Genomic DNA, 16456 nt, shown 5'->3' with positions numbered 1-16456 from the left:
TCCTTTTCATCGGGTCACATTTGCCCTTTTCCATCACCTACCAAAGAAAATGTGGAAACAGAAAACCACGGAAATCACCGAAAATACAAAGGAAAGACAACCCAGAGGTAATAAATTTATTTTTTATTTTCGTTCTCCAGCTGTCAAATCACACTATTAAGATTTAGATGATTTTGCAATAATTTGTGCATTAACACAGACTTGTTAACACTTGTTCTATCTCCACACAGTATGTTGCTATTCTGCAGCAGGTAGTTTAAATAAATCCAACCTCTTTCTTACAGGCTGCTCACATGGTCAGGATACACGGGACACGTGAGCTCAACTTATAAAAGTCAGTGATTTCATAAGAGCTCCTTTTTTCTCTTTCACATTCAGTGCATATTTGTTTTATTGTTTGTGTATTGAATGTTGTGTATCAAAGACCCAATCCTTAGTCTCATCTCACTGAAACCCTTCATATAAAAAAGGAAAAATTACTTTCCCCTCTGATGTCTGAAAGGCTGAGGGTGTGCGAATTTTTATCCCACACAATGGTAAAATCATATGCACAAATGCACACACACACACACACACACACACACACACACACACAGTGCTGGCACCATCTGATGCCCACAGTTAGTGGTGTCATGAAATAAATACTAAGAACGGAGCTGCCTGTCTGATGAAAGATGAGACTGTAATGCGTTTACACTTAATGAACTGAACCTAAAATTAAATATGTAATAAAAAGAAAAATCCACAGTAATTTCTGTAATTTGGCAGAAATGTCTTAAAAGTTAAGCTACTCCTTCTTTTGATTATGTAGGGCCTTGTTTCAATTTCCCTTTTGTTGGAATACTTTATTAATCTGTACCTTTTTCCAACGGTATAAGTTTGAGAGCAGCTCAGCAGAGAGAAAACACGACAGATGTGTTTAGGGATTAAAATGGATAGCTAGTCTTTAGATCTCATTTCATACACATATCAATATCTATGCCACAAATATCAAACTTACTGTAACATATTTATGAACAACCCATTTTACATTTTACATTTACATTTACATGTCAACTATTTCTACACTAGACTTGTATGCTGCTTTTGTGGTGGAAGGCAGCTCACTGTAATGAGCTCAAGAGCTCGCTCTAGTGGAGAAAATCTTTAGCCTCAAACATGGCAATACAGCAGCTTGAAATGACCTTCCACCTGTGACAGTGGAATTTGTAGATGTAGAAAATAGTCACACATGTGTATCAGTACATTTGAAGTCACAGACAAAAATGCTGTAGGAGTTGCACATTTTTTTTCTCTCCTACCAACACAACACAACCGTTAAGCTACACCTTCTCAAATTCTTCATTGCAGGTGCACAAATCCTATTCCACGAAACACAAATTAAGAAACATGCTTGACTCAAACTGGTAACTCATTGTCCTTTGAAATGAACGTTTCCCATCACTCAACAATCTGAAACAGTAAATTCATCAAATTCAGTGCCCCAGGTCGCACTTTTCCACGCTATTGCAGCTGTCAAATACTGTTGAGGCGTTCATCATATGGAAGTGGGCGTGGTTTCATGTATTGACCCGTGCCTGGAGGGCTTTATAACCCAATTGGGCTTTAGAAAGCACACTCTTCTCGAGTGCAGCGCCTCTTTTGTGTCCGGTCTGGAGAAAACGCCACATAGGGCCTACCTTTTAATGTGAGTCCCATGCGGTTAATTCCAAAGGATAAATAATAAATTGGATTACTTCAAACAGATGACTGATTGTAATTTGGAATGAACATGCCGTTTTGATGGATGAATCCAGAGATCGCTGTCTCTGTCCTTACATTGATGACAGATCATGAAAGTGGTCATGTTGTTGAAGTAAACCTGCCTGCGAGCAGGTTCACATAGTCAGTTAAGTTACCTCTCTTTCTGGAACGGAAAAGAGTTTCCCTCATCTCAGGGTTAACAAACTCAGTCTCACTAAGCCCGCTTTCTGAAACAGGGATGTTTGGATACAGAACTTGTTTTTTATTACTTCGGTTGTTTGTTGGTCCACATTTGAGCCACATGATTCTGCGGGAGAACCTGTCCTAACGGTTATAATTTGACATTTACTCGTCTACATGACTACAAAATGTCTGCGACAAAGATCTGCGTGGGTTCAGTTCACGAAGCATTAGCATTACCGTCTCCCTTTTACAGTTTTTTACGATTGCGAAGACACAAAAACTGGTACTTGTGGCCCAATTACTGAAGCCACTAACTCATGTAGCCTATCTATTGACCTGGTATGCTAAATCATAAGCACAGTGTCTGCCTTACACTCATTTAGCAATTCTAAAACACTCTTTTTGCAAAGCACTAAACACAGTTCTCTACATTAGAAACATCATTCAGAACTTAAATCCCTGTGTTTCTTTTGGAAGACACTGCCATTCAAATGCCACACTACCTAAACCCACCTCACAGGTGAAAACATTTATGGCTAATCTGTTCACTTAGAAATCAGAGCTTCAGCACTATAAATAGGCCACAGGTTAAAAGTCTTGGTTTGGATAACAATGGAGGACAGTGTTGGAGAGAGGGGATGAGGATGAGGATGAGGATGAGGATGAGGATGAGGAACAGGAACAGGAACAGGACAAGGATGAGTAAGAGCAACTATTACGGATGAGATCCAGCCACTTTGATTGGCCATGTGGTCAACCATGGGTTGTCTTTTAGGCAGAGGGCATAGGGTCCAGCCTTATTTGAGCCGCTACACTGTAGCAAGCATCATTCGGACATTTTGAATGAGAATAGGTAAATACGCCTATCTTCTATACCATGCTACTGAACTCACAGAATTGTACTGTGTAATGCAGCAGCAAGTGTTGTGTGTTACTGTTCATGCAAAAAAAAAACAACACAGTATGTAAAAAACATTCCCCTTTTTATTTGTATTTTACTGTGCATATATACTGAATTTGCATATATTATATTTGTGAAAATTCATGTATGTGTCCATCAGTATGTAGTTGGTGTGTAGAAAGAGCTATTCATTTGATATTTGTGTGTAGAGTTTTGAATCAAAAATACCATTTTTACAAGAGTTAAAATAGTTTTGGATGAAGTGCTTGCTTTTTCCAGAAGTGTGTTTGTGTCTTTGGGTTTTGTGTGTTAAGTTTTGACAAAATGAGCCATAGTTTCAGAAATTGTATCTAAGCATTGGTTAAATAAAAACAAAAACCCTGTAACACAGAGGCCATGTTTCTGTTTTAAAGTCAGCCAGTTCTATATCCAAATATCTGTCCGTGTCAGGTCCGTGTTTGCTGATAGCCTGATGTTAAAGAGTAGGCTAACCTGCTCTGTCTCCTCAGTCTTAATTTTCTTAATTTCTTTCAACCGTGCTTCTAGATCCCACGGGACATTTTTAATGTCATGATATTTTGAAAGCATATCAAGAATTAGGCTACATCATTTGTCCTTTGTTCAAGTATTCTCTTATGTTAATCATCTCTTCTTCCATCTTTTCAAACTCAGTTTAAGATTTGAGTTTAAAAAACTTCTGAGAGTTGTAAGCTAGACTAAACAAACTGAACTGTCGACAGAGACTTGGCTTCTGTCCAATAACAAGTAGTGTTGTCCCTCCCTTTCCGTAATCTGAAATGTCTTGTATTTTGTGAAATGTTTCTGTGTTTTGTGAAATGTGTTATGTGAAATTTGGTTGTTTTCTGAAATGTTTTTGTGTAATTTTGTTTTGTGAAATGTTGTTGTGTTTTGACCCTCAGGGCCACCGTAGGATCCCTTCCACAAAGTGGTCACTAGTCTTCTGGGGGTCCATTCAAAAACAATAAAGACAACAAAACTGTGAAATGTTGTTGTGTTTTGTGAAATGTTGCGTTTTTCATTTCTTTTTTTTTTTAGATTTAGGACAATCAAGACGTTGCAGCAGAAGATTGTAATTAAAACGTAATCAAATATGACAGAGCCAAAACAAATTGAGCAGTGTGCATGATTTTTGGTTAAACTTTGTATTTTAAGGTCACATTCGTCCCATAATTATTGTCTGCAAAATATCCTGTTTGTCTGTTTGTATATATAATTTCAGTTAACTGCTGACCAGCACATATTCAAGTACAACTGTGGGCCAACCTTTATATTGTCTGATTAAATACCAGGTTGGAATTTCCTGTGACTATTTGTTCTATAATTACCAGATATGTATGTAAGCTGTATGTTGTACATATATTCATTGCTTTTATTCCACTTTGCTTTATATCTTTATACAATTATTGATTGCTTGTAGTGTTGGTTTAACAACTGATGTAACACACTCTTTGTAAGAGGTTCTGGATATCTCTCATTTTTCCAACCTTTTGCAGAAGTGAATGAATAAAGAAATTTATCAGAACCAGTGTATACAGAGATCAGTAAGCATTGAAGCAACAGAGCAGAATTGTTTTTGTATTACATAAAGAGCTTTACAAGGTTTTCGCCACTCATTCACACACTCTCACACACCGATGGCACTGAGCTACTGCGCAGGGTGCCGGCCAACCATCGGGAGCAATGTGGGGTTCAGCGTCTTGCTCAAGGACACTTAGTCATGTGGATAGGAGGAGGAGGTGGGAACCAAAACCGCCAACCCTGTGATCAGTGGACAACCTGCGCTACATCCTAAACCACAGCTGCCCCACGTTATCAGTGGCTGTCAGTTTTTAATCTTTTGATCTCATTGGTCCATACAACACTGCACAACAAAGAGACAAAACAATCCAGAAAAATAGCAAAATCAAACCTAATTCCACAGAAACACTCGTCGTCGTCTTCAGTATCCTGACAGTGTGGAGATCGTTGGGTATCGTTTACGGTGCGTCATGCACTTGTCTCTCTCGATGAATAGTGAGTGGGTTTTACAGTTTATGTCCTTCTCAATGGTAACACGTGACTCCTCCAGGTGGGACAGGGAGCCTCTGGCCTCACTCAGCTGTTGGAGCAGAGACGCCAGAGTGGCATCGATCTGCCTCACCTCCCCTTCCAAACTACAGACGCAGGAAGCAAACAAAATGAAGAGAGAGAAAGGAGATTGTGCTATAGAATAAGATGAGACAGGGTGTGTATGTGTATGTGTGTACCTGAGCTGAGGTTCATCTCTGCAGAGCTCCATGTTGGGTCTGAGCGAGCGGAGGTAAAGTCTGGACTGAGCTACTCTCAGTGGAGCCTCTTTGTTGTGGATGGCCTGCTGTAGAGCCACAATGTTCTTCTCCTGGGCCCCAATCTGCTCCAAGATCTACACACACACAATCATGCAATAGTTAATCAATCAATTAATCAGTCAACTCTGTCTGCCAGTTTGTCTACCTGTGCCAGCTTCATCTCCAGCTGGGTCTTGGCCTCTATCAGCTCCACACAGCGCTGACTGAAGGCTCGGTCCACAATGGAGCACTGGACTCTCAGATCCTCAGTGGTGTCCTGCAGCACTCGCTCCACCAGCACTCTGACACACACAAACAGCAACACTATCTTCAGCGTCCATCACACAGAACTAAACCTGATTCTGTAGCAGCTTAAACGCACTGACCTGAGGCTGTTGGTGGTCTGTTCTTCCTGCAAGGCTTTGGACAGGTTGTCCTGTGTAAACCTTGTCCACGATGTGCAGTTACACACCCTGCAGCAGACCAGCAGACAAACTGTATAAATATTATGTACATGTTGGATCTATGTATGTATTTCTAAGTTTTGAAAATGATGTCTCACACACACACGAACACACACACACACACACAGACAGACTCACTGGTCCTGCATGGTGGCTGAGCTGGGGTGGTGCTGTGTATCTGGGCTCATGTTATTGTATCTTCCACTGTGGTCATCAAAGTTGTAGGCCTGGTACTTATCAGACCAGTCTGACTCTAACGTCTGCTTGGCCTCTCTGTTCATCCTGACACACGCACACACACAAACCAAAGGATGGGAAATCAGTTCTCTGACGTAAAGGCTTCAAACTAAAGAGGATATTTGATAAGTGGTTTTGCATGTCAGGTAACAGGTTTTGACACTCACTTGATCTGACTGACAACCTGAGCTGTAGTTCTCTTCAGAAGAGCCTGGACGCTCCTGATCAAGTCCACTTCCTACAAAACACACAGTCAAACTTCTGGAGGATATATATATATATATATATATATATATATATATATATATATATATATATATATATAGTTCAGTGCTGACCCTGGCAGTTACAGCAGCTCTCTAAATGTTTACTGCAGCAGCCCCAACATGGCTGAGGGTAATGAGTTTGACAGTGGCTACGCTAGTTTTAGGGAAACGCTGTAACAACTTTGAGGTCGGTGAATATGGGGTTGCTTATGCAGCTTCTCATTCCACTGGGTATGACAGCAGTGCTCCAGATGACAGCTATGGTAGCTCAGCTAGTGCTTATGTAGGGGACAGGTCTTCCAGGCTTGTTGCGGCCCCTCGAGATGACTACTAGAGGGCTGGGTCTTCTAATAGCTATGGTGCCAGTGACAAACACTGAGCCAGTCTTCAGTGACTTGTCTAATCTGGAGCCAGGCCTACTTTCAGCTCTCATTCAAGCTACCAGCAAGGAAGAAGAGTATTTGCTCAACCGCGCTACACCCCAGGAGAGCCTGTTCCACTCATGCCAGTATCCAGACGCATCAGCAGAGCAATCCCGCTAAAGCTCCAACCAAGGGTGGCTATAAAGACTTGTGGCTAAGGCACCATTCACTAATACTGATTAAAAATTCAAAATTGACTCACTTTTACTTTTGTAGGTTTCATGTTCCAGATGACTCACTGCTGTTTAAGGACCAGATGATACTAAATTGTAGCTTTCACAACAGCTTTTCTTGACAGTCACATTCTTGCCAGTTTTGAATACTGGCTCAACATTACTTTTGTGAAATTACATAATTTTACAAATTACTTGCTGGAAATTGCAGCTTCAAAACTCAATTTCAAATTTCTCAGCAGCTAACAGCCATGTAGATGCTAGCAGTTATGCATTGGATACTATGGAGGGGACTTCAGAAGTAACCTATTGGCTTGGTTACTAACCATTGCTAGATTAGTAATGCTATTATGTGTATAACTAAAGCCAGATCACTGTATTGTTTTGACACTGCTATCCCTCTGGCATCCCTGGAAATCTAACAGCCACAATATCATTGGGGCTGTTGCTTTGCAAATGTTTCAAGTTAAAGTAAGTACAGTTTGGTAAAGTTTATGCAAACTACTTGATTAGATTTAGGAAGAGATCTTGGTTTCAGTTAAAATAAGTATGTTAATCCAGGGAGATATCGCAGGGGGTGCGTTAAGTAGGTGTCTCCCGCAACTGCACACAAAGCTACTCTATAATAAAGAACGCATTACAGGCAGCGTCAATGGTATGACATGGACACTTCGTGACTCCTAAGTGGGCGTGGTGGACTCTCCACAATTAAATAATAAAGATAAAAGTATTATTAAGCAAAAAAGCACACGTTTTATTTCAGTGTCAACTTTTAATTAATCGCTTCACGTGTAAATCCCTTTCTGTTTATCCGGTGGGAAAACGACGTCTGCAGCACTGCAGTGAAACCAGACCGGCGGTTAGAGAACAGATGTTGCCAGATCTCTCAAGAGTGTGTGGTTGAGACAGGAATCGATCAAAGTTAATTTTCTCCTGATTTGTTAGTCTGAAAAATGCCATTTTAGTGTCTGAAGGTTCGGAAGATATGTGGCCGATATTTACTTTGGTAACTATGGGATGAAATAATCATAATCTGTACTTCACTTCTCCCATTGGATTGAATAGACTCAGGACCTGCCGCTAGTCTCCTAAAGGGGCGGGGCAGTGGTGAAACCCACGCGACACAGAGCTTCAAAATTCGCTCTGGTTGCCCTGCCAACGGCTGCAGAATGACTGAATGACTTCCGGTCACTTTGACGCTCTCGCTGGTGGCGGACTGAACGCACAGTGAACCTCTGCTGCAGACAGACCCTTCTCGTTTTGTGCACGAAGACGCATGCGCACGTGGGTGATGCGCTATACTGCCAGTGGTTTCACACTGATCTACAGTTGGCAGTAATGCACCAGGAAATGCAATGCACTAACAAGGGCAGGGAAGACAAGACTAGAAAACATGCATGTGAAATTCAAAAGTGCGGCTTTGCTGTGTGTGTGTTTTGAGGAAGGAAATGGTCTCAGCATGCTTGTTAGACCACGAAGATGCACTAAATTTTGGTGAGCAACAATAAACATAACTTATTTAAGAAAAGTTCACCAATGTCTGGAGGAGCAAATGTCACTCGTAGCTTTTGTAATACTTTATTATATAGCAAATGGTCACCTTTAACAGCTCCTCCTCCACAGTGTCTCTGACAAGGTCTGGTCCCAGTCTTCTGGCCCTGCAGTTCAGATTATCAGTGGCAATGGCAAATGGAGTCTCGGTGGCGTCCAGCGCCTTCTCCAGCCGCGTCTTCAGCGCCCGCAGTGAGTCCGTGTCGGCCAGCAGCTGGTCGATGTGCCGCTGGAGCTCCGACTTCCAGTAGTGGATCTCTTGTAGTCTCTCTCCCAGAAGACGTGTTCCGTCGGACTGGGCCTTCAAAGTGGCCGCCTCGGTGTGCTGGAACAGAGTCTTGGACTCTCGCTGGATGCTCCGGGCTCCGTGGCGGTCCGTACCGGCCTGCTGCAGGATGGTGTGGTAGTTGGAGAACCACTCAGCCGGGGTGTATTTAGCGGAGCGATACCCCGCTGTGGCTGAGCCTGCGGACGGCTGCGGGACCTCCACAGGAGGCGCTTTCTCCGGGATCCCCTGAGTCACAGTTCTGCTGTCATAGTGTGGTCTTGACACTAAAACCTCGCTCATTATTATTATTGTTATTATTATTATTATTATTATTATTACAATTAAATTACAGGTACAAGAATAAAAAGCTGATTTAAGCAGATTTGATGCTAAATTGAAAGCACCACTGGTGAACAGTCTCAGCAGTGTTGTAGAACACCAAGCTGTATGTTTGTTTGGTGTTGCCTGGTTACACATGTTGGCAGGAGCAGCTCCAGCAGCAGCTCTGGCTCAGGTGACTAATTATCAGCTGATGGAGATTAAAGGGCAGTCATTAAATTAATTACACACACACAATAGAATAAATAATAATGAAATCATCAATAATAAATAGGTCAATTCAAATTAGACCTGTACAACATAACAGAAAATAACTGTTGCACTCAATTCAAACATTTTAACCTCCACCCCAACTTTATTTAATACCCAGCATGTGTGTTTGTGGCTGTTTATGTTCTCTTCATTCATTTCTTATTGTAGACTTAAAGGAAAATTATCCACTCGTGATTAAGGTTGAAGAGCTTAGTAGAGCACATAGTAGTTGTACTGCATTATAGCCACTTGGTAGCCACATGGGAATATTCAACCTCAAACCTCAAATCTGCAGACAGATGGTTAAATTGTAGCAAATGCAGCAGAACTGATTTTGAATAGGTCAAGACTTATAGAGTGATATTTTCAGTATTTGTGCATCACTGCAGTAACATGCAGAGTACTGTGATTGACATAGATTGTTTGAGTTTATCTAAATATCCCTAAGAGAAGTGTCCTGTGCTGCAGTAAAAGTAACAGTCCGTCAGTCAAACACATAATGGTGCACTAGAGATATAGGCCTCATCCCTGTGGCAACACCAAAACAGTGCCAATATTTTACAGAATTGCACAAACTCAAATGTGTTATTGCTTTGTAATTTATTGTTTTCCTTCTGATCCTGTGACCTCAATATCATCTACATACAAGTCTAGGAAGTGCACTGCAAAGCATCATGGGGCTTGAACTTAGGCTCTCGCGGACACCCAAACAGAACGACTGTGTGAACAGAGAGCGTAGGGGGAAACAGACTCAAAAAGGAAGAGACATTGTGGTGCACTTTGTGGAGCAGACGGGAAGTGATAAGCCTGATCTAACATGTGCCGACTACATTCACATGCAGCTGTGTTTTGAACTTCAAAGTTGATGTCTGAACTTGGTATGAATTTAATGAATATTAATTTAATTTTGCAAGTCGGCTGCAGCCCAATGCGACCCTGCAAAGGATAAGCGGTTATAGATAATGCTTGGAAGTTTAATAAAGGCATCAAGCTAGTAGACACTGCTATGCCCTCTGTACCACTTCTACCAATCCTACAGAAGAAAGTAAGTCAGTAACCAGGTAATAGTAGCACTAATAGTAGTTGTGTCCATTATGGAAGAAAAGTAGTTATAAAAAAAGCATTTGAGTCAGTCTCAGAACATATATAATTAGCAAAAGGATGACTTTAGTAGTTCATTTTTAACTTCACCAGCAGGCTAATAAGCTTATAAGTACGTCACTGAGCTCTGGCAGCTTAGGCCCTGCATATCATAAACAACGTTCATTAAATGGCCATATTTCTCTCTTTCTGTCTCTTCTAACTGTATAAGATGACTCTGGCTATTTCAATCGCACTGAGTTTGCAGTATGTCTTCTGATCTTTTCATTATAAGAGAAAGCAGGAGCTGACCATTTTGATGTATGATACAAGTAACCTATATAGTGTTAAATTTCTTGGTATAACAGCTGTCAGCTCTGTGTCAATGTGGTGCTCTGATGTACGATAGGTGTCACATATGGCCTCGCGTAGCTGTCTGTTGTGTGAATATTTTGAACTTGTTAGCAAACGTTTGCTTGCTTGTGCATCCAGCAGATACAGAGAACATTATCATTTACATGGATTCATGTTTCTGTCCCCTGTGAGTGCAGTATAACTCTCCTTTTAGCTCTGTTTTCGGTCTCCACCAACTCCTGAAGGAAATATGTGTCCCTTTAGCTGCTAAATGTTACACTTTGTTTACCAGCTAGTCGCTAACTCTGCCGTTTGGTGCTAGACATCTAGTGTAAAGTGGGTTTGTAGAGCTTTTTCACTGAAAACAGCTGCCTGCTGTGGTGGAAATGACACTGGAAACAGTGAGAGTGAATCAAAATATAAAGTTGTGGGCTGTATAACTAAACAATGAGCTGAGGGGAACTGCAGTGAGGTGGTAATTCTCTGAGGATTCGTAACTTCTAGCGACCTCTCACATGAGATTCATTTGACACATTGATTCATTTGATTAAAGCAGCTTTAAGTTACACAGAGAGAGAGATCAGTTATCTTTATGATAGCTTTCATAACACCAACCCAGAGCCTTAAAGGACCTTTTACCATATGCTTTATTCCCAAAGTTACAGGAGACCAACAAAGATTTTCTTTGAGTATCCAATGAACATCACATCGCTAAAAATCCTTCAAATCCTTCTACACTTTGATGCCGTTATTATATTTGTGGGGCATTCATTTATTTTAACAAATGGATGGGTAGAAGAAGTGTGACTGTGTGTGTTGTAGGAAGTGGACTTGATCAGGAGCTCTTCTGGAGAGAACTACAGCTCAGGTTGTCAGTCAGTCAGTCATTTTTTACCATGCAGGACCAGTGAGTGTGAATATCATCTGAATACTACTGGAATATATTGTCATGCTCTAATTTATAAGATGAATCCCTTGTTTATTTCAATTCATCAAATGTCTGGAACTGACAGTCACTGACAATGTGGCGATATTGTTTTTATATCTCATTTATATAGTGCAAAAAAACAATACTGATGAGCTGTTCCAATTAAGACTATGGTCTGTAAAGACGGGCTTTTCTTGGTTTTGTTTGTTTATTCACATTTACTAAAGGTATGTGTACTTGTAGATAACTTACATTTGAGGTATTGAGCTGAAATGGTTACAATTTCTTAGGAGTGTAGGTGTGTTAAACAGTTTGTTATATTAACAATAAGCAATCATAATGAATGTAAAGACAAAAGCACAAATGTAAAATCAAAGTTAAAGCAATGAATATAAGTACTAAATATATCTGATGGTAAATATTAAACAAATCTGTACAAATAATCATATTACTGTTGTCTTCAGTCAGACAATGAAAAGATTGGACCACAGTGGTGTGAATATGTGTTGGTCAACTGTTAATTGAGACAATACAAACAGGGAAATAATACGAACACGTGACCCAAATATGCAAGGTTTGATCACAGATGAGCATGCTGTTCATCTCTTATTGGCTGTAGTGTACGCTTGATTACAGTAGATTTCCTCTGTTATGTCGAAGTTTTGGTACACAGACTGGTCTTCACCTGCATCATCATAGTGGTTACAGGTGCTCTGCGCTTTGGAGGTCCCCTGCTTTGAGCAAGCTACAACGTCTTGATTTTCATAAATCTAAAAAGAGTCAACAAAAATGAACAAATCAGAGGGCGACGTTACACAGATGAGATGCCACACTAGCAACAGAGCCTAAAAATGGCCTAATCGTCAGTTAGTTGGCCATTTCATTTGCTCAGTTCTTTGGTCTGGAGCAAGACATCTTTCTATTCACAGGTCAGAGTGCTGTGGAATTTGGTGTAAGCATTCACTGGCAAAGGAAAATGATTACTGATAAGTTTGGTGACCCCAGACCTTTCATCTAGCACCACTGTCAGGTAACAAGAGTAAGAGTCTACACTCGTGATGGCAGCTCTGTGAGGCTATATACCATAGACTGTATATAAATATATGAGCTATACTTAGGGACAGCGCTGCTTTGAGCTAAATGCTAACGTCAGCATGCTAACATGCTCATAATAACATACTAACATGCTGATGTTTAGCAGGTACAATGTTTACCATATTGACAATCTTAGGTTAGCATATTAGCAAGCTAACATTTACTAATTAGCACTAAGCACAAAGCTGCAGCTGAGGCTGATGGGAATCTCAATAGTTTTACAAATATTTGGTCATAAGTATTGGACAAATTGAAATTTTGACCATCCTAAAAACAAACTCTAAACAGTACATAATCTAATAGGCAGACTGCACTAAAAGTAAAATCATCAGTAAGATTTTGATGATTCCACTCCCTTCCAGTGTGCCATTCTAAAAACAAACTTTACATAATCCGCCCCACTAATAGTAAAATCATCAGTAAGTCGTTTCTATCCCACACGTTTGTAACGTGGACTGTACTGAACGTTGCAGCCTCTTGTGTCCACTAGCAAGGCTTTGGAGTTTAGTTTTCTTACATCTGAAACACTGATCACTTCCTCTGCTTCTGCTGCCTTGGTTTTGTTCATGTTCATGCTGACTCCAGCTCCTGAAACACACAGCATAAGGAATGGTTACACAGTTTGTTTGCGTGCATATGCCTGTGTGTATGTGTGCATGGCTCTCTGCATGCATTTGTATGTAAGTAAAACATACCTCGTGCTTTGTAACATTTGTATTTATAAACCATGACCAGGGCAAATATCAGTATGAGCAGCACAGCAAGCACAATGAAAACTACAGGGTGAAAGAGCGCTGCATCTAGGAGAGAAAAACAGAACAGAGTAAAAATACACTTTCTCAGAACGCACATCAGCAGCACACTCATCACATTTTTCTTGACACAACCTCAAAACCAAAACAGCAGAAGTAACACCTAATATCAGAACTGTGGTTTCACACATTTGGTCTTTTCTTGTTGCCTTTTCATTAATGGTCAGTGCATGTTTTAACACAACTGATGGTTCACCACATGTGCACACACACACACACACACTCGTACCCTTGATATGTTTGCCAGGGATGTGTGTTGATTGTGATCCGACAGGTTCCACCACAGTGGTGATAGAGATCGCAGTGCTGGTCTGCTGTGGAAAGACTGTCAGAAAAAAGGTTTGTTAGTATACTTGGCAAATATTCTTCACTTTAGCCATGCTAGCAGCGGAGCTCTGGGGACAGCAATTAAATATGTACAAGATCAAACAAACTATTTACATATTTACAACCTGTAGTAACATCTTAATCCAGAGAGAAAGAGTGAGAGAGAAGCACAAACAAATTATTTACATATTCACAAGCTATAACATCCTAATCCAGCACAGAATGGGGGGACAGCCAGACAGCACAGAGAACCGTGGATCCTGTTCGCGTATCCTGTGCGCGTCATGAAATGTCTCAACAACTGTTGGATGGATTACTATGCAATTTTGTGCAAACATTGATTTCCCCCTCAGGATGAAATGTAATAACTCTAGGGGTTCCCTTGCCTTTTCACCAAGCCCTTACACAAAGTTCATACAGAAGGGATCAAACCTGGGTATAACTTACAGCAATATTCACTTTTACTGTCACATACTGAGCTGTATTCTCTGTCTGTTGCTCTTTTCATAATCTTACCCACTGACAGCTGAATCTTGGTGTAGTTGCCAACACTCCACTGTGAGTCTGAACCACACCAGTATGTCGCAGCATCACCTGCTTTCAGCTCTGTGATCGTGACCCAGAAAGAGCTGGAAGGAACATCATCTTGCAGTGTGAACCTGCTTTGACTCGTCACCACGTCTGTACAGTTGTTGCGGTGGTCTCCCTTACAGAGGAACTTCCTGTTATCTCCATGTTGTGGTGGATAGGGACACAGCATAGTAAACGGACGTCCCACAATGCCGCTCAGTTGTTGTGACTTCACACAGCACCACTCTGTGAAACACAAGGAGGTTTGAGCCGACACATCGGCCAGCACTCAGGTCAGATTAGAAATGGATGTGCTTTCCTTTAAATGTTTAATATATTTTGACAAATTACACAAGTGTTTGATTCAGAAGCCTTCAGTCATTTTTCTCCAAATCTATTTTATAGAAAATAGTTTTCTGGCTGATTTGCTTACTGTGAAAAGTAATGCTTCACTGCAATATGATGAGGTATGATCTCTCACCTTTGACTTCTAGTTCGACAGCAGAGAAAACATCCAGGCCGGTGCTTCTATGGACACCACAAAGATACAACCCAGAATCCTTTTGGGTCAAACCGGTGATGGTCACTGTGAATTTACTCGACTCGTTGTCATCATCGAGTCTGAGCTCTCCGCTTCGTTTCCTGTCAGAGGTGATTGTTGCCTGCTGCAGACATGTGGAGGGGGGGTTTCCTCTGCAGATGTACTTCAGGTTGTTCTGGTACTTAGAGTCATATGGACAACTGATGGACACTGAACCTGTCTCATGACTTTGGACTTTGGTGGATCGGTCACAGCAGCTGTCTGCCGGGAAAATTAAAGAACATCAGAGACCGTTACAAGCACAGATATAAGGATTCAGACTCTTTACTTAAAAGAAGCAATATCACAATGTAAAAGTGTTGGATTTTAAAATTTGACTTAAGTAAAAAAAGAAGCATTGTTAGCTAAATATAGTGAAAGCATCAAACGTATGCAGGCAGAACGACCCTCCTCGGTGTTGTATCACTACTGGATTATTGTTACAGATGCATAATGACAAAATAAATTTGACTTGACAATGTGGAAATTCAGCATTGGGGTTCATTTATTTATTTATTTACTCACCTTGTACTACTTCCAGCTTTACTTCAGTGTAGATATCCTTTCCATTCCTGGTCACCCCACACCAGTATTTCCCAGCATCCTTAAGACTCAGATCAGAGATGGTCGTGGTGAAGACCCGTTTCTTTTGTCATCATAGATGGAGTATTTGTTCTTCTTTGTTTCTGTCGTCGTAATAAGAACATCATCATTGCCACAGTCGTTCTTGCACAGGTACTTCTCATAAGATTCATAACCCTCTCCATATCCACAAGAGACATTAACTTCTCTCCCTTCATATCCAGACACATGGATCAACCCTGCTGCACTCGTCACACAGCTCAGAGCAACTGCAAAGAAAAGACAACATGAAATGTAAAAACCCCACCTGAAAACGGGCCGGCATTACAACTTCTCATTTTTACCTAATTTTAGGTTAATGCAGCTTCTTCATCAGTTTGTCACTGAACATATACAGTATGTACATTTGAATCTGCTGTGATGTCTATGACATCATTTTTTACCTTATGTAGACATAAATGCTGTGTTACAGCTGTATAATGAAATGCCCAAGACCAATATCAAGGCGTAGTATTCTGCCATATTGTATTCACATTAAAACAGATATATTTAGTTTCAGCTAAGAAACTTACTGCACAGGGTGAACAGCTGGCTTTGAAGGCTCCACATCTTCGTTCTATTTCATAGAAACAGAAACTACAAAACAAGTGTGGCTAATATTAAAATGTTACACCCACAATATGTGATAGCATGCAATACAACAGTTGAACCCTCTCACTTCCGCATTTAGGGTTATGATTATTTTCTCAACCTTAAACTATCACAAAGTTATATCATTTTACAGATTAATTTTGTTAAACTTTGTAATGACTGACTTCATTTCATTTCACTTCAAATCACTTTAGTTTTCCCCGAATTGCAGAGGCACGTAGAGTAATACAAGTAACAACACAGGAGAAAATTAAACAAAAATACATTAAAAACAAACATAACATACAGTGCAGCATTGCTGATTTAGAGTTATGCATTGTGTGGCATTCGGTGCTAAAATAGGCTATACAC

General features: G+C 40.6%; 2 protein-coding genes and 1 long non-coding RNA gene across 3 annotated transcripts; 1 reads left to right on the top strand and 2 right to left on the bottom strand.

Moving 5' to 3' along the window:
• The first annotated feature begins 18 nt into the window (after positions 1-18).
• LOC122873409 lies at positions 19-3126 on the top strand. Its single transcript, XR_006377445.1, has 2 exons — positions 19-107; positions 285-3126. It is a non-coding gene; the product is annotated as an uncharacterized LOC122873409 (long non-coding RNA).
• Positions 2893-10106, bottom strand: tekt4 (tektin 4). The gene is made up of 7 exons (XM_044190058.1): positions 8317-10106; positions 6023-6093; positions 5757-5900; positions 5541-5627; positions 5321-5456; positions 5095-5249; positions 2893-5001 (listed from the first exon to the last, which is right to left on the bottom strand). The coding sequence occupies exons 1-7, from the start codon at positions 9010-9012 to the stop codon at positions 4788-4790; spliced, it is 1503 nt and encodes a 500-aa protein (XP_044045993.1). The 5' UTR covers positions 9013-10106; the 3' UTR covers positions 2893-4787.
• A 1083-nt stretch (positions 10107-11189) lies between these two features.
• Positions 11190-15779, bottom strand: LOC122874136 (polymeric immunoglobulin receptor-like). The gene is made up of 8 exons (XM_044191758.1): positions 15762-15779; positions 15398-15518; positions 14774-15094; positions 14239-14562; positions 13625-13720; positions 13279-13383; positions 13101-13171; positions 11190-12258 (listed from the first exon to the last, which is right to left on the bottom strand). The coding sequence occupies exons 1-8, from the start codon at positions 15777-15779 to the stop codon at positions 12088-12090; spliced, it is 1227 nt and encodes a 408-aa protein (XP_044047693.1). The 3' UTR covers positions 11190-12087.
• Between the last annotated feature and the right edge of the window lie 677 nt (positions 15780-16456).

Source organism: Siniperca chuatsi, linkage group LG3 (assembly GCF_020085105.1).
Source record: "Siniperca chuatsi isolate FFG_IHB_CAS linkage group LG3, ASM2008510v1, whole genome shotgun sequence".
In the NCBI taxonomy this organism is placed as follows: domain Eukaryota; kingdom Metazoa; phylum Chordata; class Actinopteri; order Centrarchiformes; family Sinipercidae; genus Siniperca; species Siniperca chuatsi.
Note: the sequence above shows the minus strand (reverse complement) of the source record. Positions and strands in the feature narration are given on the sequence as shown.